Source organism: Pipistrellus kuhlii, unplaced genomic scaffold (assembly GCF_014108245.1).
Source record: "Pipistrellus kuhlii isolate mPipKuh1 unplaced genomic scaffold, mPipKuh1.p scaffold_m20_p_6, whole genome shotgun sequence".
In the NCBI taxonomy this organism is placed as follows: Eukaryota; Metazoa; Chordata; class Mammalia; order Chiroptera; family Vespertilionidae; genus Pipistrellus; species Pipistrellus kuhlii.
In genome coordinates, this window is record NW_023425562.1 from 8,213,175 (window position 1) to 8,234,167 (window position 20,993).

The following is a 20,993-nucleotide window of genomic DNA, read 5'->3' on the forward strand; positions in this document are numbered from 1 at the left end:
ACTCCCCAAAAGTGGACTTACTCTGTCAAAGGACATCTACATATTGAGGTCTAATTGCTTTCCAGAATGGCTAGAACTGATTTCTGTCAGCAGGAGTTTGGGCTGGATTCAGCTTATGTAGGAAGGTCTTTGTGCACTTATATCATAGTGACCCTTGAGGTTCCAAGTAGCCAAATACAAATGACTCTTGAGGTTCCATATCCCCAAATACAAGATCACTAACTGGTTCAGGGGAAGGAGTGGCTGAGTAGTTTGGGAGGCAAAGTTCTCTGAATCCTGTTATTTGTAATTAATCATGAGTGTCTAGCCCAGGCAAGGGCTTCAACTACTAGCTTGTGTTCTGGGAATTCACGGAGTGAAGATGGCTAAAGGGCATCTATTCTGAAAAAACAAAGAAAACTCTAGAATTCTTCAAGTCCTGGAATTTATAAAAGATGGTTGTGAAATGATGAAAGTTTGTTTAAACCTAGTGTCTGGGATATTATTCCTGGGGAAATATCGAATGAAAAAATAGACACTTGCACTTTTTAGCAACAAGCTAATCCTCAAGGCCCCGGGACATCTTATTCTTCGTCACCAGCCACATGATGAGATTATATATAATGAATGAAATTGATTCAGAAATACCTAAAGCAGAATTTTTCACAAAATGTTTCTTTAGCCAATCATCTGGCATTTGTCTACCAGATAATTGGCTAAAGAATGGATTTAATGCTAATTGTACCACCAGGAGAGGCAAGAAAACTCTTCATGATTCAAATGAAAATAATTTGGACTCTAATTTATGTTAGCAAATAGTTTGACTGTACACGAGTGCCTTATTAAACCCTTTCTCAGAATCCTGCTGCTTAATGGGTTTGGACTTTGAGAATGTCTCTAATGAGCAACAAACAAAACAAAACAGTTAGTGATTTTTTATTTATTTATTTATTTATTTATTTATTTATTTTTTGCATTAGTGCCATCACTGACAGTTTCCAGACCTGTTTCTCTTGGAAAATTTAAGATAATTTGCTATTCCTTATTTACTGACTGGTACACATTTCTCCTGTCTCCCCTTGCTCCCGACTTAATCCTCTGCACTCTTTAGATACAACAACTTTGGCAACCATTCTTACCACCCTTCAAGACCTTCTTCTGGATCCACTGTGCCCACTGCTTCCACATCATCTCTTCCAACCCCCCAGGATCCCAGGCTGGACAGGTAGGTCTTATCTTATAGGGAGCATTCTGATGGCTTCACTGTCCTCATGTACAGGGGATCCATTTGATGAAGAGTGCCTAATGGAAAAGTGTCAATGAAAGTATAATCTAGAGTATTTTTCTTTCTAGAATATATCCCAGAGTCAAGGCTGTTTTCTTTTACACTTTTTAGTCAGTAAATATTTTGTTAGAGATATTTTTATTATTATCTCATCTCCCTACCCACTTTCCATGGAAAGAAAGAACTATTTTTCCAAAGCATTTAAATGTAAATGATTTGATTCACCACTCAAAAGCTGTTCTAGATCGAGCATAAACTCTGCAATTTGTCTTACACACATCAATTTTCATCTCTGAATGATTAATTCTGTGTTAGTCAGTACTGGGACCATTAAGGTGTTGTGTAATTAATCCAGACCTACCAGAAGAGAAAAGAATTATATGGGTTCAGGGCAGGAATTTAACTTGGCAGGAGTATTAGACCACCAGAAATTACCTTGCACTTACTCCTGATTGCACAAGGATGTGTTCATAGGGAAGGGAAGGTAGGTCCTGTAATTTTAGAACAGTTGAAAACAGTTATCCTTATATGGCAAGATTGCCGAGGTAGAGAACACTGGCTAGGGCCCCAACTCACTGGGAAGTTCCTGCACCCTAAGGGTAAAATACCAATTCTGCCAACCCTTACCTTAGAGGGTGGTTTTGATGAACAGATGGAAGGTACATGTGAAAGTTCTCTGTGTACTCCCCCGACCCCCTATGTGAGTCCCGTGAGAAGTGACAAGGTGTGATGATGGAATATAATGTCCAGCAGCTTATGATTGGTCAGAAATCTAGACATGAATGATGCCCCGGGGGTCATTTGCTGCAAGTCCTAAATCTGAAACACATTCAATCTGTGTACTTCATTTTGGTCCTCTCCTGTGTGTTGGAGAGTGTGTTTGACCAAGTGCAGCTGGTAACGAGAGATTTGATCAGGATGTGGAGCAGGCACGTCCTCACAGTCCCAGGAAGAAGGGCTGTCCAATGTAGTTTGCCCTGCCACCCCTCAGCATTAATTTCTAAGATGCTATGTAAGCCCCATGGTGTCAAACCCTCAGGTTCCGCAGCTCAGTGTGGCCCTGGCCTGGGCATATTCAGGCTCAGTTAGGTTTTGGTAATGAGGTCACAAGGTGATTACCCTGAAGACACCCTCTGTCCTTTACCCTGGGACACCTCCTCTTAGGGTCAGCTGAGCTTGCCTGTGCTCCCAGAGAGGTTACTAATAAAGAAGATCCTTATCCTGTGGGATGAAGGATTTGGGGCCAATGTGAGGAATATGAGAGTCTGACCCCTCTTACAGGAGACATCTCACGCCTACGAGGCTCCCAGCTCTTTGGGAGTGGGCAGCAGGCTCCATTCTGTGCTGTGTCCCCCACAGTACCCAACTCTGGCCACGGCAAAGTGGCAGCCAGTGTTGGGTCATTGGGTGAATTGCCTACTCATTGGTTTGAGAACTGTTTGGAGGCCCTTAAAGGTGAGAAGTTATAAGGACAGGAGACCTGTGAGTTCCTGAAGTCCTGGGCTTAGGGGAAGTTCCTCCATGATCCCAATGGTGAAGTCCCGGTCTCTACCCTCTTTCTGACTCCTAGAGACCTAGGACAGGGTTAAGCTGGAAGGCTCAGGGGTGAATGCTCCTGAAGGACTGTGTTTCCTTCCCTTCTTGATCTGTTTGAGTGTCTCCTGGGGGAGAAATTGGAGGAGGAAGAGTAGGGCTGGATCCAGGAGCACCTTGATTGCTCTGGGGAGGAGGTTGGTCTCTATCCTGAGGCCACAGGGCTGTTCAGATTTGGAAGCAGCTGGCGATGTCCTCTTACACATCAATGAATGGCACCTAGAGGGCCAAGGCTGCCTCCAACTCCAAGAGAGATGACCATGCCCAAGAAGGCCAGTGACCCAGGGGATTGCGGGAGAAGTCCCGAGTTTGGGCAGAGTTGGCTGCCACAAGGAGGGTGGGAGCAGGGGAAGTGAAAGGAGTGAGGGGTCAAGCTTGCATGTGCGTATGAAAAGAAAGGAACTAAGAAGATCCTAGAGGAAGAGCAGATGGAGGGTGGAGATGTCCAACTTGGGACATGCAAGGTATGAGGCATCTATGACAGCCGGGGAGATGTGGGCTCTGCGGTCCTCAGCATGAAGAAGGCGCTGGATGAAATCCCTCTGGGAGCCTGTATGCCGAGACCTGGTCCCAGGGAACAGCAAGAGCCCCTTCCCAGGGGCCTGTTCCCTCTCACAGGGCATTTCTGCACAGGAAATTCAGCACCTTTGCCATCCATTGGATTCACCAGTGGCTAAAGTAGCTTCAGAGGGTCTATTGCTTCTTTCCATTTGCATATGGATTCAACTCTCACCATCTGTGGCTTTGAAAAACCCTATAATGAATCATTTGAAACATTGGATGTGCATTTTCATTATTAAGACCATGGAACACATCAGATCTGGCTGCATCATCTCTTCTTACTCTCACCTTGCTGCCTTATGTTTTGTGATTGTAACAAAACAAAAAATAAAAATAAAAAATAAGAGGAGTCCTCAACTCCAAATCATATTTGTGCCCCATCGCCCAAGCATGTGAGGTCAGGTGCATTTATGATAATGTGTGTTTTGTATAGTTTAATGTTTTCTGTTTGACAACTGAATTCTTTGCATGTCACCCATAATCTATTTTCACCTCTGTGAGAATTTTTGCCTTATGGAGCTCTATGATTGTTTTGACTGAGCTATGTTCTTCAGTGAAATGTGTAAGACTTATTGTTGAAATGCTTCACATATCCATATTTTATTGAAATAAAAAAGAAAAACTTTTTTCTTAGGAAAGACATTGAACTCTTACGAACAATAGTTGCATTTTTGCAATGAGAACCCACAACTGACAGCACACCCCTGACTACGAGCGTATGCCAGGGCAGAACTCAGGACATTAGGACTTCATTCCCTTGACTTGGAAAGAAGGCTCTCTTCTCAGAAGTCCTGGGAAAACCAGGCCAACTAAAGCAGCCCTTGGGGCCGGCCGGCCGCCTTGGACATGACTCCTAAGCATCAATCTGCACTTTAAGTTTCCCAGAGTCTCCCCAGGCATGTCAGTGAGTTGGATGTTAATAAAACGTGGAATGATAAATTGACCCAGAAAGGAAGGAACTGAAGGAACAGTATACAAAACCAAGTCAAAACAAGGGAATCAAAACCAGTCCATCTCCACATCTGCTATCACAGCTTCGTGTAACGGGCTCTCTTTTAGAAAGAGACAGTAAGGCATTAATTTTCATGACATCGGAATTTGAATTGTACCAAAACAAAAGAGAAAAACCAGATTATTTGCAAAGGCCCTCAGGGATACAAGATGCAACTGTGTAATGAAAGCCGACTTTTAAAATGCTTCAATTTTGAGGGGGGGAAAAAAGTACTTTTTTAGTGGAAAAGCTCTAAATGTTTTCTTGTTAAAGGGAAACGTAATTACAGGAATAGTTGAACCATTCATGGTCAAATATTCAAATGAAACAAGCAAGCAAGCAAGCAAACAGTAATCACAGCATATGAATTTGTGGTTCCTGGAAGTTGGGAAAGGCAGATGGCATTCTCTTCCCATTCCTGTGGGGACATCTCCATCTTGTGGTCCTTTGCAGAAATTGGTGGCTGGGATAAAGAGCCGGAGAAGGTATAGGGAAGTTGAGACCACGAAGCAAAGACTAGGAGTGGCAGGGCCCCTATGGTGCCTAGTGCTGGCTGCTTCTTCCAGCTCAACTCCACGTCATGGGACCTCACTCCCTGTGACCTGCTTCCACACTGGTGTGGTCACTCCTCCCTCAGAATGATGATGTCTATGTCTATGTCTTTCTATCTCTTTTCAGGGATGTTAGCACATGTAGTTCTTACTTGTGTGGCAGGACTGCTGACGATAGCCCTGATTGAATTTGCTGCTGCCTATATCTTCTTCATTCCGACTTCCTCCTCCATGTGACTGTCTGTTCTGTGTGTGCTTTGTTTTCCCCTTCTAATCAACTTTGGCTTTTATCACTTCTTCCTCCACCAGTATCTCCCTTGCCTTGAGGTTCTACTTGTTGGGTTTTCAGATCATTGCGTTTTTCAAATATATGACCCATGTGTTTGTCTGGATCCCAAATACTTGCTGGCTGTGGTTCATCACTTGATCTACACAGTACTTTTTATTTATTTATTTTTAATATATTTTTTATTGACTTCAGAGAAGAAGGGAGAGGGAGGGAGAGATATAGCGAAAGATCAGTGATAAGAGAGAATCATTGATCCAGCTGCCTCCTGCATGACCCCACTGGGAATCAAACTTGCTATTCATCCATATGCCCTGACAGAACTGAACCGTGACTTCCTGGTTCATTGGTTGACACTCAACCACTGAGTCATGTTGGCTGGGCCACACAGTACTTTCAAAATTCCATGTCAGAGGCGTCAAGAGCCCCACTGTCCAATGGGCTGTAGGTAAACTTTTTCTTTTCAATTGATCGAAGTATATGTAAAAAACATCACAAGATGCAACTGTGTAATGAAAGCCGACTTAAAATGCTTCAATTTTGAGAGAAAAAAAAGTACTTTTTTAGTGGAAAAGCTCTAAATGTTTTCTTGTTAAAGGGAAACGTAATTACAGGAATAGTTGAACCATTCATGGTCAAATATTCAAATGAAACAAGCAATGAGAAAAGGCAAGGAAGATGGGATAAAATCATGCCTTTTTCTGTGATCACGGTTAATGGTACTCAGCTCACTACTGCCAGCAGGAAATAAAGGCTATCAACGTGGATCGTTCTCGTTCCTTACATTCAAACAAAGAAGCCACGAGCTTGTGCTGTGCCGCATAGCAAGCAGACCCTCCCCCCCACGCCCCCTTGGCGGCCGCTACTCCTGATAGCAATCTCGTTACAGACAAGGAGTTCCTGTAAGGCACAATGTGGTCCTGATTAATTGATTGTGTTACATCCAAAGTGCAGAGGAGAAGCACCGGTCAGTTGACAGAGTGAGTTTACAATAGGGTCTGGCTCCCTCGTGGCAGTTTTATGTAACAATTGTGGGCGTTGGGAACCCGGGCTCTGGCTCAGCCCTCTGCCTGTGGGGAGACGCTGGGCGCCTAACAGATGCTGGAGATTCTTCCTCCCACGTGCATTTTGAATCTGACTCCTCATGGTTCCTACGACCACAGATTTAGTTCCAGATCTACGTCATGCCCAGACTCTATATTGCAGTGGAGTGTGTCTTCTATCCTTTCTGAAATGCACATCCGAGCAGTTGACTTTTCCTGCTTAGAAACCTTGATGACTCCAATTGCCTATGGACACAGCCCAGCTGGTTACCATTGCCTGGAGGATGCCTCATGTTTGGGTCCTGTATGCATCTTCCAGCTTTTCCCCCATCATCCCCGTCCTTTAGCCCCACCCCCACCTCCCGCAAATGTCCCATGAACATAGCAGGCTCTTCTGAGGCCCCTTTCTTCATATGTGCTCTGCCCCTTGATTCCGCCGCATCCTCTAAAACTCCTGACTTCTTCTGGCAGGATGAACTGTAACATCCTCTTGAGTCCAGACTTCGCTATGTCAGCTCTCAGCCCTTCGAATCATTATGTGTCTATCCAATTGTTTCTCGGGATTCACAATCCCCAGGGTCCGTGGCAGTGAACCTGGGTCCCACAAAGCCACAGGATGAAGATGCTTCAACTTCCTGGACTAGCCATTTGATGAGAAGATTTGGGGGAAATCTTTCTTAAGACAAACAGGACATGGCTTAGGAGAATCCATGTTCCCTGGAAGGGTAAAGAGGTGTTTTGCCTTTGCAGAGGGCACTTTGTGCTGTTCCCACTTTCCCCGTCTTCTGCCTTTAGGGCTCTTTACTCTCAGTCAGCAGCCATTTCTGTCTCTGACATGCGATTCCCTGTGCTGCTTTGCAAATAGCCAGGCGAACAAACTCATGAGTTTTCTTCCTTTGGAAAGCAGAATTGGATTTTTTTTTAAACTAGATAATTCACTCACCCTTATTTACCTAAAGGATGTACAGAACAGCTGTAAGAGGTGTATATTATAATTCTGTTTGGAAGTGAGAGCAGTGTGTGTGACACTTAGCATTAGGTGAGATCTGTAACAAGAAAGTGCAACTATCACAGACCAGAATGCCTACACCCACAGAGCTGGAGATGGCACAGCTCATCGGTGCTGTCAGCTGAGCTCTGTGCCATCACCTGGCTGTGTCACGGCCCTTGATGGCCAGCTTTCCAGTCGTCATTGGCTACAGTGGTTTTGCACTGGTGGTGTATAAAGGTTACGGAGCAAAAAGAGGGAGATTTTTTTTTTTTTCCCTTCAGAAAATGTATTCCTGGATTCCTGATATTTGTTCTCTTATCTCAGTTCCCCACTCCTTACCTCAAAGCCCAGCAATGAGTGAGATGCTTTAGTGGTATAATGGGACAGACTGGATTGGGGAGAAATTTAGTGTATAGATAGTTACACACACTTAGAATGGTAGATAGATACCCCCTCCCTCCCTTTCTCATTCAGTAATCTTTGAACAATGCCAATAAACAGTGCCATTGTAGCCAGGGACAGCTGGAAACCTGGCCCTTGGGGCTGAACACACACACACACACACACACACACACACACAGTTACAAATACTACATAGTACACATGTATTTCATTCAGAAAATACTGAATGTGCCAACCTTGTGCTTGGCATGGGAATCTGACACTGATCCATTCCGACCCTACCCCTGACGTCATGAGGGTCACATATAGTCGCAGAAACAGAGGATAAGCACACCATACACACATAGTGAGTTCCATTGTAGTAAACATCGTGATGAACCTTCGTAGAGAAGCTGGAGAGAGGGGAGCCAGGCACGGATGGCCCATCCTCCCAGGGGACATCTCTGGTGAGAAGTCTGAGAAACTGTCTCTAATGTGAGACAACTTGCAGTTTGCCTCTAGGTTTGCCCAGTGGCAGGTGAGAGTATGTGCAGAAGGGAAGGTAAAGAGGGAGATGAGAGAATAGGGTTCACATCTTCCTTAAAAACATGGTCCTGAGATCCCTGGGAGATTGATTTTGGGAAAAACTAGGTGTTTAAAGCAGAGGTAAGTGCCTAAGGGAGGGGAAAGCTGGCCTGCAGTAGAGAGGGAGAAGATGGAAAGGATGGGCCTCAGTCCGGGCCAGTAAAGTCTGGAAATCGTAGGACACAAGGTGCTGGTGGCGGGTGGTGATTTTGGAAGCTGCCAGGAGAATGGTTTAATTATGAAGCCAAGCAGGGTGGACCTGGAGCTGGGTGAGTTCTGCTGAAGGACTCACATGGTCTTGGCCAAGAGGGTGGAGAGTACAAGGAAAGGGGCATGAATTGCTGCATGCCCCGGGCTCGAGCCTGCAGAAGGGCCAGTGGACAGGCCAGAGTGTGATGCCAGCCACACCTGGAAGAATCAGTCGCTTCATGCTTGATGCATGAGCCAGCACAGTGAGGTAAGGCTGCACATGGGGCCCATCTCCACAGCAGCTGTGGGAGCCTCACCGGGCCCTCCCATGGTGGGGAGGCTCGGCTCTCACCAATGCAGTGTGCGACCCGCTGCAGAGAGAGCACGAGGAAGCCTGGAATCCAGGTCCCTCTCCGATGGCAGATGTCGCAGGAGGGAAGCAACGGTGATGGGGAAAGTTGCCTGTTCCTTGGGGTTTGCGTTTTTCTCAGGATTAGAAATGCCAAGCTTCTCGTCACATAGCTGTTGGCCATCTGTATGTCCTCTTTGGAGAAATGTTGGTTCAGATCTACCCAATTTTTTTTTTGCTGTTGAGTTACATGAGCTCTTTATACATTTGGGATATTTGCAAATATTTTCTCCCATTCTCTAGGTTGCCTTTTCCTTTTGTGGATGGTTTCTTTGCTGTGCAGAACGCTTAGAATTTTATACATGACACCGTTTTGTCCTTCCAGTGTCTGTGGCAGGTTACTTATCTCCACTTAGAGATGGAGATCCAGAAACAGAAGACCTGAGACGCTCGGGGATTTCCCCAAGAACTCCCTAGGTCCAGCCGGACCCTCAATTCTAACCAATGTCTGATCGGTTCCTACTTCAGTACCTTTAATCGTAGGCCAACCCACTAAAACATGACCTCGTTATATCTTTAGGTCATCACTGAGTGGTCTTGTCACGTCATCCTTTAGGCAGCACCAGGAGTCCCTGGCAGCCGAGAGAGAGAGGCGGCGGCAGGAGAGAGAAGAAAGGTTGCAGAGAATAGAACGGGAAGAAAGGAACAAGTTCAGGTAAGAGGATTTTCCGATTTCTAAGATAATGAGTTGCTCAGTTTTCAGCCATGTCACCTGTTCTCCCATCCTCACCTTCAGTCACTCCTCTGCCCTGGGCTTCATGCTGTGCAGCACTTTATGGAATGCAAAACACGTGGAGTCTATCCTTACACATCTCATTCCGTCCATTCTTCCTTTCCTCCCTCCTTTCGCTCCTTCCTCCTTGCCTTCTTCTTCTCTCTCCCTTCATCTTCCGGTTACCTCTCCTATAGCTTCTGTATTCTTTCTTCTTTTCATTTCTCTCCCCATCTCCATTTCCTGTTGCATCCGTTCAGTTTCTTTGGCAAACAATCTTCCCATCAATTCCTCCCAGTTAAACCTACAAAGAATATAATGCATTGTCAGTGAGGATTTCCAGGTTCAAGAACTTTTTTTTTTGTCAGCAGCCAGGAAGAGTATGTGTAATTGTAGAAGTGATCAGAGCTGTGAGGTTGCCATAACTGTCACTCACTACTATGTGAAAACAAATACCCCAAGTCTGCGTTGAAATGCTGATCCTGGCTGTGGTAAGACTGGGTTAATGGGCTGCATGGAGTAAGCCAACATCAGTCCCCCCACGATCGAGTGGCATGCCCCATGCTGTCAGGTGATACATGGAAACAGACCTAAATGCACCACTTCTCACGATGTAGCTCTGGGAGGTGTCACTTTTGGAAAGAACAATTTGTAAAAAACAACTTGAACAAGTTAAAGGCTTCCTGTGTGAGGGCTTTCTGGGAGATTTGCATAAATAGCAGCAGAGAATCTTGCTAAAACACCTGGAAAATGCAGAGATTAGCTTACCCATCTAAAGATTTTGATTGAAAACCTCTGAAAACAGGTCCAGGGTCCTGTTTCTTCTGCCCCTCCAGTCTCTTCTGCATTACTGTGTGCACCAAAGCTGTGGACGGTGTGCAGAGCTCCAAACACTCCCAGTGTGTAGAGAGCAGGAGGTTTGGCAGAGGAGACTAGCATTCAATGTCCCACCGGCGAGTTTACCGTTTTCCCTCCACTATCACCTGGCTCATACTCAGACTCCCCGAAACCCAGAGGCACATACCAAGTGTGCATTGACAGTTCTGGGAGGAGGCCTCTCTTTCTGGGCTAAAGGGCAGTGAGAGGAATTCCTAAGGGTCAGAGAGTGGAGAAAATCTGTTTTATTATATTTTTTCCTTCTCTCCTACCCTAGGGTCCAAGCTTTGTTGTTTTAGAAGCCCCTGGATAGCAGCAGTGTCCAGGCAGGGCCTAAAACTCTGACCAGAAGAGCTATGACCCTAAGAGCACCCGGCACATCACCGTTGTAATATCCGGGTCCTGCTGCATTGCTGGGTGCGGATGGAGTCTCTGAAAGTGTGCAGCAGAGCAGGGAAAAGAAAGCCCAAGCTTTCTGGCTGGAGGACCAGGACGGGAACCAGCCCAAGGAATCCAGGAAATGATAGGAAAGAGTAGAGAGATTAAGAGAGGACTGATTTGTGCAGGGGTGGCTCAGAACCTAAACTGCAAGCCGCAGACTGAGAACTAAGTGCTGAGGAACCACCACTCAGGTCTCAGACTGGCCACTGGGGGGGGGGGGGGGGGGGGGGTTACACGTGGGGCTTGATTTCAATAGCACTAAAATATTTTTAAATTGAGCTAATATTGGAACTAATATGGAAAGACAGCACTTATCGGCTGAACCTAACTTCATCGTTTGCCTTCTAAAGGAAAACAAAAGGAAACAAACAAGGTTTTTCATAGAATGTAAATAAGACCCAGAATCTCTGCAAAATATTTAAAAATATGCAGAATGCAATCCAAAATAACTTGTCATACAAAGAGCCAGGGCAAGTCTTAACTCAGAAGGAAAAGAAAACCAAAATATGCTAACCACAAAAGGACGCTGTCTTTATCAGACAAAGACTTTAAAGCGTTTATTACAAACAGGCTCTAAGAAGTAAGGGCAAATAATTTTAAAACAAATGAAAAGTGAAGTCTCTGCAAAGAAATAGGAGATATAAAGAAGAACTAAGTAGAACTGAAAAATACAACTACCAAATTGAAAAATTCATTGCTTGGGCTTGATAGCTGAATGGAAATGAGGGGGAAAAGCCAAAGACTTTTAGACAGAACAGTAGAAATAATCTAATCTAAGAATCAAAACATTGGGGGGGAAAAATGAGCAGTTCCTCATGGACCCATAGAATAATTCCTAAACGTCTAGCATTCATGATGTTGGAGTTCTAGAAGAGTACATAGTGCATTGCAATACCTTAGTCATTATGTTACAATATACATAATATATATGATATGTACCAAAAAATACATATCACAACCAGAATCTCTCTGTGCTCTTAAGTAACAAATGACATCCATTTGGTAACAAGAGCAAAGAGTCAACAGCTATGAGCATGGTCTCTGAAAATGGATTGTCTGGATCTAATCCTCATCAATAGATATAGATAGATGATAGGTAGATATAGATAGGTATAGATAATAGATATAGATATAGATATAGATAGAAAATATCAAATAAACCTTGTCCAGGAAGGTATGCTGATTATCAGGACAGACCGCACACAACTCTTAATTATAATGATGACAGTTTCTTCCTAAGTCTGAGGATATGAGTGAAAAGAAATTCAAAAGAGGAAACAGGAAGAGCTTTATAAAGTAGTCCTGGGAACACGGAAATGGCTGACCTTTCACCACTCATTACATTGATTTAAGTTGTTCATGCTCCTGGGCCTTTTCCCTGGCATTCCATCTAAAGGTTGTTTCTTATCTGCTGCTATTTTTGTTGAATATGATCTTAAACCTCTTGGGTTATGGAAGAATTTCTTTCTAGTATGAAAAGCGATGAGGATGGTTGTTTATAAATGATAACAAATTTGAGCCTCTTTTTTTTTTCCCCCCCTCCTAACCTGTTTCAGTTGCTCTGACTTACTACTCCTTTATATCCAGCTGCCAGGGCATCGAGGGGTAGAATGCTCAGACTACCTTAGGTCCAGTGTAGGAAACCATAATGTCAGAATTCTCCAGGAAAATACATCAGTCTTAAGCTTCACGTTGGGACTTCACCAGCAGGAACAGAAAAACAAACATTAAAATTGGACAAAATTGGGCATCTCGGGGGGTACAGGCTAAAGAGATTGCATGAGTGAGAGCTTCCAGGGATCTCTGCAGAGAGCCAGAATGTGAGGGGTGCAGAGAGAGATCCTGGGCTGTGGGAGCAACATCCAAAACGGGGAGTACAGCAATCTGAGCCGCTCAGATTTAATTCTTGAGGTGCAAGTTGTGGTGCTCCCAGAGCTGGATTGAATGTGCTTCACCTCTGAAAGCTATGGCTTGCTTGTCATAGCTATACTTTCTTTTTTTTTAATGTATTATTTCACCTTTAAAAAATATTTCGCTTCTCCCTTCCCCCCATAGGCATGCATTCTTCTTTCCAAAGAGTAATTGGTCATGTCCATGAGTGAATCCAACAACCCCATGATTTCGGACTCCCTGTGATTTTATAGAAGATCCACTCTATTTCGTACTTTTAAAGCACAGTCTTTACCCTTGATTTTTAAAAATTCAGCTACAGCCACGTTCCACTTCTGAGGCAATAGTGGACTTTCATTACATACTGTTAGTAATTTCTTAGCAATCTTATGAGCACATAATTCTGTTCTTTTTCTTCCCTATTTTGTTTCTTCCATCTATTTTTAGTAGCCGAGAGTATTTAAACAAAAAAGAGGAGCAGAGACAAGCAAGAGAAGAAAGGTTTGTATCTCTCTTCCTCCCCACGTAAGCAAACCGCATGTGACTTGGCACTCCTAACCCAGCATGCCGTGGAGACTGTGTGGATTAAACTATCACAGCTTTCCCTAAGAGACCTGGGGCCTTTGGTAACTGGTATTTTGCAGAATAAGTGTCAGGTTATCTACATTTTCCAAGGAAGCACAGGTTTCTGATTTGGTGCCATCATGGTGTGAAATACAGACAGTCCTTGGGTAACGATGGACTCGACATACGTCATTTCATGGTTACGTTGCCATTCTCCCATTTATTTATATATATATATATATATATATAAAAGTTCCACCATTTCAACATATGTACATATGTGCTTTATGTTGTTTATTATCTATTTACCACAAGGAAAGGTCAGCAATTGTTATCTTTAAATTTTTTTTTTTTTACTGTGTCACTTCCTTACTGCTGTGTATGTGCTCCATGTGAGTGACATAGTGCTTATGTAGGTGGGTTCCGACTTCCTGTGAAAATCCCATTAAGTCGCGCCGTAGAAATGGATCTCTGACGTAACCCGAGGACCTACTGTATATGTCTGCTCCAAAATTCTTCTCCAAGTGAGCACATTGATTCGTATATTGACCTATGGAATATATTTCCCCTATCCTGTGCCACCACTGCTGAGCCTGCATGCGGTGTCTCTGCTGCATGCTTCCAGGTCATGTGCTCAGCAAATATTGGACCATACATGCTATGCACTGGCTGGGGGGGGGGGGGGGGAGCACACCCACCTGAGACTCTCACCAAATGTGCCTGTTACTTCCCTGTCTCAGTTTCTGGCCCTCAGCTCTCTGGTGGCAGGAACCATGCCTGGTTTCCCTGGGTTGTCCCAGTGCCTGCCACCATCCTTGGCACATATTCGACACTCTGGAAAGATGCATAGAATAAATCCAGTGAACAAACAGCTTTCTTTCAATTATCTAAGCTGTAAACCAGTTTTTAAAATTTCAGTGGCAACATGCTTTTAACCCCACTAAAAGACACAAAGTTGATTCATTTAGATGAGGATGTTTTGGGAGGTAGAACAATGAAAAGACCAATTTTCACCCTGTAGCCCTGCAGTTATTCCATCCACCACCAGGTGGGGTTCCTGCACGGAGAGATGGAAATGCTCGTTTCATACCAGAACCAACTGGGAACCTAACAATATCTGAACTTTGCCAATAAAAAGTGGAATCGTGCTCATTTTTTTTTTCTTCTTAAGACGCCATCAGCTAAATAGATCAGGACAGACTGGGGCATAGAGGAGTGGAGTCTGTCTATGTTCAATTTAAAAATTAGATGCTTAGGTCAGCATCATGAATAAAACATTTCGATTATTGCCATCCTCATCACCAGTTGTGGACAGCAAATGTAGAGTGAAAGATGGTGGTAAAGAAACAAACTTCCCTTTCTCTAATTTGTGCCATTTCTTAAAAAATATATGTGTTTTCATTGACTTCAGAGAGTAAGGGAAAGAGAGAGTTAGAAACATCAGAGAGAGATATAGAATCATTGATTGGCTATCTTCTGCACGCCCCACAATGTGGATTGAGCACACATATGCCCTGACCAGGAATCGAACTGTGACTTCCTGGTCTATAGCTCAATGCTCAAGCACTGAGCTGCGCTGGCCAGGCCGTACCATATATTTTTTTTTTTTTACGTTGATGGACATGATCTATACTTTTTACTGGAAATGCTGTTGCTTTGTGCCAAAGCTTAAGAAATTCAATTTTATCTTGCTTTTTTTTTTAGCATTCCCTCCAGATGTTGCGCTTTTTCGAGCTTTTGGCCACAGGGCTGTCAGGCTCGATCGGCACAGGCACTTGGGGAGATGTCAGGTCTGACTGGCTCAGGCTGACCTCAGAATTTCCCAAACCACCAAAGGCTACCTGCTCCCAGATATTGTTTACTGTTCTTTCCCCAAAGCAGAACATCGCTTACCCCTGGAGAAGGTGTGCAGAGGAGTTTGCCCCGCTCTCACTCTGGTGCATTCTGGCCTTTCTCACTCACCTGTCCGGGCCTCTTAGCTGGCAGCAGCGGGCTCTCTCTGGCCCCGTGGGAGGGTCTCTCCTTACAGCCCGCCTCTCTGTGTTCAAGGAGGTTTGGGGAAGCCTCGGAACCTTTCCCTCTGGTTTGGACCCCCACTTTGGGGAGCCTGCCTCTTGACTTAGCTGCTGAGGATGGGGTGAGGGAGCTGAGCTTTCATCCCTATTTGGAAAGCTGCCGGGGGGAAAGATAAGACTTGCAAGTGTAACGGACTTCAGAGACAGGTGGGGATGTTGGTGGAGGCGAGGGATGGACAGAGGTTCAGAAATAAGGACAAAGACTCGGTCTGTTAACTCTTCCTGGGAACCGCGCATGTGTGTGGGGTCTGTGTTCCTTACTTTCTCAGACGCTTTTCACTTCGTAAAACTGAAACTTTCCACCCGTTCAAGTCCCCCTGTCCCCTTCCCTGTCGTTCTGGTCTGCCACATACACACCCTTGGGACGATTCAGATCACACCTGTGACTCTTCCCGTGGCTTCTGGATCCCAAGGATGGCCCCATAGACAGGAATAGCCTTTGAGTCCTATATGCCCAGCCTCTGGGTGTGGAACCCCTGGGGTCTCCCAGGAAGCAGGCTAGCACTTTGGCTGCTAGCACATGCCTGCCAGCCTGGGTGCCCGCGGGCGGGGTTTGGAGAGGCCAGGACCAGGCCGGACCCAGTGAAGTGTGAAGGTCAGAAATGAGCCATCCTCCTGGCTCTGTTACCGTCTTCTCTGCCCTCTTCTGATCTGGATGAGCACAACTTTCCTGCTCCTGGTCTCCAGTCTCTCGGGCCATGCAGGTCCCCTAACGCACAGGTCATTCCTTGCCTGCCCCTTTCTCCTGTCGCAGGCTCTGACTCAACGCGGGATGTCTGGGCTCACAGACTCCTCGGCTGCAGCCTCCCTGGCCTTGCATTTGCCGCTTTCTCATTAAAATATGCCTCCTAAGGGCTCTGACCCTCAAGACCACTCTCTTCCAAGAGTCCCATCCCCTCCAGCCCAGTGGCTTTCCCTTGCCAGTCAGAATTAAGTGCAGAAATACTTTTCTTTTGTCTCCTTGCCTGCCTTTGGAGAGGTGACCTCGTTGGCAAGGAAAGTCCAGAGTTTCCAGAGCTTTCTCTCTGGGCCCAGCGTCTCCACCCTTCACGTTGAGGCCGCTGCTCTGAGCCAACCTCAGGCCTTTGTGTATATGCAGACCCACCACCCCTTCCGTCAACGATTCCTGTGCAAGTCACTGCCTCTCCACGAAGTGAAGTGGGTGCGTCCCCCCCGCCCCATTGCACCCCGTGCTGCAGCGACCCCTGCAGGTGGAGTGCTGCCCTGCACAGTTCCCTGCGCACTTAGCTCACTTCCGGTCAGCGGACAAGTGCAAGGCAGGAGGGAAAGAACAAAGGAGGGTAATCTTCTCTGCCACACAGGGGCACCCTCCCATTTCTCAAAAATCCTATTATCTGCTTGTTGAAAACAGCCATATGCATGTGAAAAGACGACCAAGTATGCCAGGCAGTAAATGTAAAATGCCATCTGTGCTGAATGGGCTACATATCCGACATGAGTTCCGATGCAAGGCCCGATCGCTTCCAGCTGTGGTGGCCAAGGCAGCCTGATGGGAGGCGTGCGTGTGAGGCTGGCCCGGGGCTGGCTGCCGCGGGAGGAGGCGATGATGACAGATGGGAGCCACGCCCACCTTAAGAATGAATGAAGAAGTGCATGCTTCCTAAATGCATTTTTCACAGTGGCTCCTATAGGTGCCCCGCCTTTCTCCTCCCGGTGAAATGGGACTGGCGATGGTGGGCCAGAGCTGGGCTCTTGCCCGTTGCAGGGGTGGAAGGGGGGAGGGAGGGGACTGAAGCAATCAATACATCTGGGTGGATGGGAGGGAGAGTCCTGAATAAGCCATTTCCAAGTCTCGTAGTGGGTACGATAGTCAGGACCCGGCTACAGCTGGATCCATAAATTTATTCCTGAACAAATAACGGTGGGTAAAATTAGCAGACATCTGGAAGAGGCACATATTTCAAAGTTATTTTGGTCTGATCTATAAAGCGCACCATGCGGAATATGATTGGTAGCTGGTCTTAATAAACAGTTAGTGGGTTCTGCCTGCCTGAAATGCAAAACAGATGTATCTTTGTTCTTTTTCAACTGACTTTGATGAATAAACTATATGTGACGTCAGGTCCAAGCTATTGGATGTCTGAGTCCGACTCAGAAATATTTTAGAATGTAAAAAAAAAGTTTCCATGGTCGACACCGGGAGAACAAAGTGAATTCCAGTCGCATTGCTGGGAGCATTGAAGCAGGTTCAGACATTCGGGGAGGCCTGGGTCCAACACCCCCTTTCGGTACTTGGGGGGCACCGTTTCTCTCTGCCACACAGGGGCACCCTCCCATTTCACAGCTGTGAGCTCTGAGGGCGTGTGGTTTTCAGCTGTCACTGTGGGGCCTTTCTGACGGTCATTGCTGTTGTTTTGCTTATTTGTACAAATGTTTCCTAGAAGAGCAAGCTAGGATTCTATAGCCGCAAGCCGGCGTCTGGGGCCTGTGTGATGTGCCCCCCCCCCCTGCTCTTCCCATGTCGCCGGCTGTTTGGTTGTGCCTGGTGCGGGATGTTTAATCACTAGCGTCTTGGCTCTGCTGGGCGTTCCTGGCAAGCGGGCCCTCCAGCCAGCCCCGCGCTGAGCTCGGCATCAGGAAACCAGCTCGCTCTCTCTGCAGGTGTTTCGTCCATAAACAAGCACCGGCCAGGAGCTCCTCTTTCTTTTTTTACAGAAACCCTTTGGAATTTCGCTTTCAGATACAAATACTTGGAGCAGTTGGCAGCCGAGGCGCACGAGAAGGAGCTCAGAAGCCGGAGTGGGAGCCGGGGCAGAGCTGACCTCTCCTTGGACCTGACCTCATCGGCAGTCCCGGCCACCCCCGCCCTTCTGAGTCCGGAACCTTCCTCTCTAGACTCACAGGAGGCTCTCCCGGGAGCACCGTCCTGCCCGGGAACACCTCAGCATCCCCAAGGTGAGTGCTGGGAGAGGGGAGGGTTCGTCAACCCCAGGGAAGCTTTTTCTGGGCAGTGGTACCCATTCCTACGTTCAAAGGAGCACCGACAGGCAGCTAAGGGTAGGCCGAGGGGGGACGGCAGCCTGGGCTGCCACAGGTGCAAGAGGGCGTTCAGACCACGTCCATGAGAGCGAGAGCTACGTTATTGCAAACAGGGTCCGCGTATGGTCATTGGAAAAAACAAAATTTCAAAGATAAGACTGACTTTGACATCTCATTCTAAATCCCAGGGTTTTAACATAGCCCTCTATCATTTGAATGCTATTTCTTCATTGGATCTGCCCCATCAAGTGGCCACTTTGAACTGTTCTCACCCGAGGGACTGTCGGTCTGGTTTAAATTAAACTGATGGAGAATAAAATTAAGCAGCGCAGGCAGAGAAGAATGTGGACCTCGTGAACACAGGCATTCAGTGTCAAAGGAGAAAATAAAAAGGAAAATAGTGAAGGTGACTGGCAGGTGGCACGGGTGGAGGTGCGTGGGTGCAGACAGGCAGGCTGGCCCTGGAACAGTTCCTTGTCGCCTCCGCTTCATTTTGGGGGAAACAAGGACATCGTGCACTGCAGCCTTGGAGCATCCGCTGCTCTCCTGGCTGCTCCGCACCTTGTGGGTCCGTTTCCTTTCCCTTCAGCGGAGGGGGTGGCTCTGGGCACAGGTGCCTCCAGCGTGCTGGCCTCCAGTTCACCCTGCAGCCAGCCCTGGTGGGCTTACCGAGTGTTAGGGCTTGCAGCCTGACCCAGACGGAGCCAGAGGAGACAACAGAGACAAGCCGCTCTTCACTCTAGGAGGGTTGCCTAAATATGGCGTCAAGTTTAATTTAAACAAGGCAGGGCTGCGTGACCTCAGCAGAACTGGCTGTAACGGAACAGAACTGTCTGTGCAATTCTCCGCTGGCTCTCCTGGCCCCCGGCTGCTCTGCAGGCAGGCTGGCTGCACCAGGGCTTTGCATCTCAGCCAGTCCTCCTGGTCTGTGAGCCGCGGAAACCGTCCCAGGCAGATGGCTCAGTCATGGATGAGTAATGTCGGTCTGAAAATGTTGAGACTCTGAGAATCGGGAAAAATGATTGTTTTCTGACAACTCTGTGCTTCCCAAACCCTGCCTGATAGCGCTGCTCTGACTGAGCTGGCGATAGGAAAGGCATTTCCCTGCAGAGGGGTTCTGCACTTGATCTTGGCACTTCTCATGCTAGTTGTTGTACCTCCAGAAGTTTACAGAATGGCTGTCAAAGCTGTGAAATACAGAGAGGCCCCATGCTGAGGGAATTGTCAGTATCTCTAATTAGTCTTTGTCCTAAAAAATTTTAATCTAGTTGATATCTGGGGGGGGGGGGGGGGAGAGAGAGAGAGAGAGAGAGAGAGAGAGAGAGTTTCCTTACCTATTTTGTCCAGTTATAGAGTCAAATTGGAGGCTGTTCTAGCCAATGAAAAAGAACATTTTAAACTTCAATAAGGACACAGAAAATACTGCTTTGAGTACATACCATATGCATTTGGAGAACATAAAGTTATTTCAGTATGCTTTCAGAAAGATAAAAAGCAAATGCCAGCCCAGCCAGTCTGGCTGAGTGGTTGAGAATCAACCTATGAACCAGGAGGGTTCATGCCCAGGTTTTGGGCTCAATCCCTAGTAGGGAATGTGTAAAGGGTAGCTGATAAGTGATTCTCTCTCATCATTGCTCATGTTTCTCTCTCTCTCTCTCTCTCTCTCTCTCTCTCTCTCTCTCTCAAAGCAATATTTTTTTAAGTAAATGTCATTTTCCTCTACAAAGAAGAAATTAATAGAGACTGAGCAAATGTTTGACTGAAATCATACAGTAAGTGACCTCTTTCTCTGAAAAAGGAATAGGAACTTGAATTTAGACATAATTACAGATTGGTACCATACCATTGGGTGATGTTTGCTTTTGTCTGAGAAAGAAAGCAGTGGTTCTTATGCAATCAAAAAGAGCTGTCCGTGCCATGTTAAGTAATTTTCATCCAAGCCAGTCGGGACCAGTAGAGTAGTCTAACATTCTTGTCCTGATACCTAAGTGAGTCCTTCCATTGGGAATGATAAGTGTGTGAGGAGAAAGCTGCTAGAGAATGGTTTCTGAAAGAACTGCTGAGGGTGTCTTCTGACCTGAGGGCCTTCGACCTTAGGACAGTCATGCGAAGTTGGTATTATAGAAAGGGTTCCCTCAGCCCCATTTGTTACTGTTCTTTGAAACATCCTAGCATCCTATTCTTTTTACCAGGTTCCATTTTCTTTTCTTGTTTTCTTTCCCTTTGGTTAATTCTCACCCAGGGATATTTTTTCCATTGATTTTTATAGAGTTGAAGGGCTAAATGGAGGAGAGGAAGTGAGAGAAAGAGAGAGAGAGAGAGAGAGAGAGAGAGAGCGAGCGCGAGAGATGTGTGAGAGAGAGATGTGAGAGAGGTGAGAGAGATACCCTCCCTCCAATATGAGCCCTGACCAGGGCTGGAGATCAAACCTCCTTGACTGAGAATCAAACCTGTGACCCTTTGGTGTGCTGGCTGACAGTCTATCCACTGAGTCACAGCGGCCAGGGCCCAGTTCCCATTGTCAAATGATCAAAGTAATTTTTTGCTTATCCCTAACATTTACGATATCCCAGTATCTGGAGGAAGAATAA

The 20,993-nt window shown here is 46.2% G+C and overlaps 1 protein-coding gene across 23 annotated transcripts in view; it reads left to right on the forward strand.

Annotated features, from left to right (window-relative positions):
- Window positions 1-20,993, forward strand: part of FHOD3 (formin homology 2 domain containing 3) — a 335,026-nt gene that overhangs the window by 250,953 nt on the left and 63,080 nt on the right. For 9 of the 23 annotated variants that reach the window (XM_045574974.1, XM_036419534.2, XM_036419536.2 and 6 more), the window contains 4 exons: window positions 1,091-1,204; window positions 9,365-9,499; window positions 13,211-13,264; window positions 18,104-18,318. In XM_045574974.1, coding sequence (XP_045430930.1) covers window positions 1,091-1,204; window positions 9,365-9,499; window positions 13,211-13,264; window positions 18,104-18,318 — 518 coding nt within the window. The remainder of the gene's footprint in view (window positions 1-1,090; window positions 1,205-9,364; window positions 9,500-13,210; window positions 13,265-18,103; window positions 18,319-20,993) is intronic. The other 14 variants (XM_036419535.2, XM_045574968.1, XM_036419542.2 and 11 more) reach the window with 8 other exon arrangements.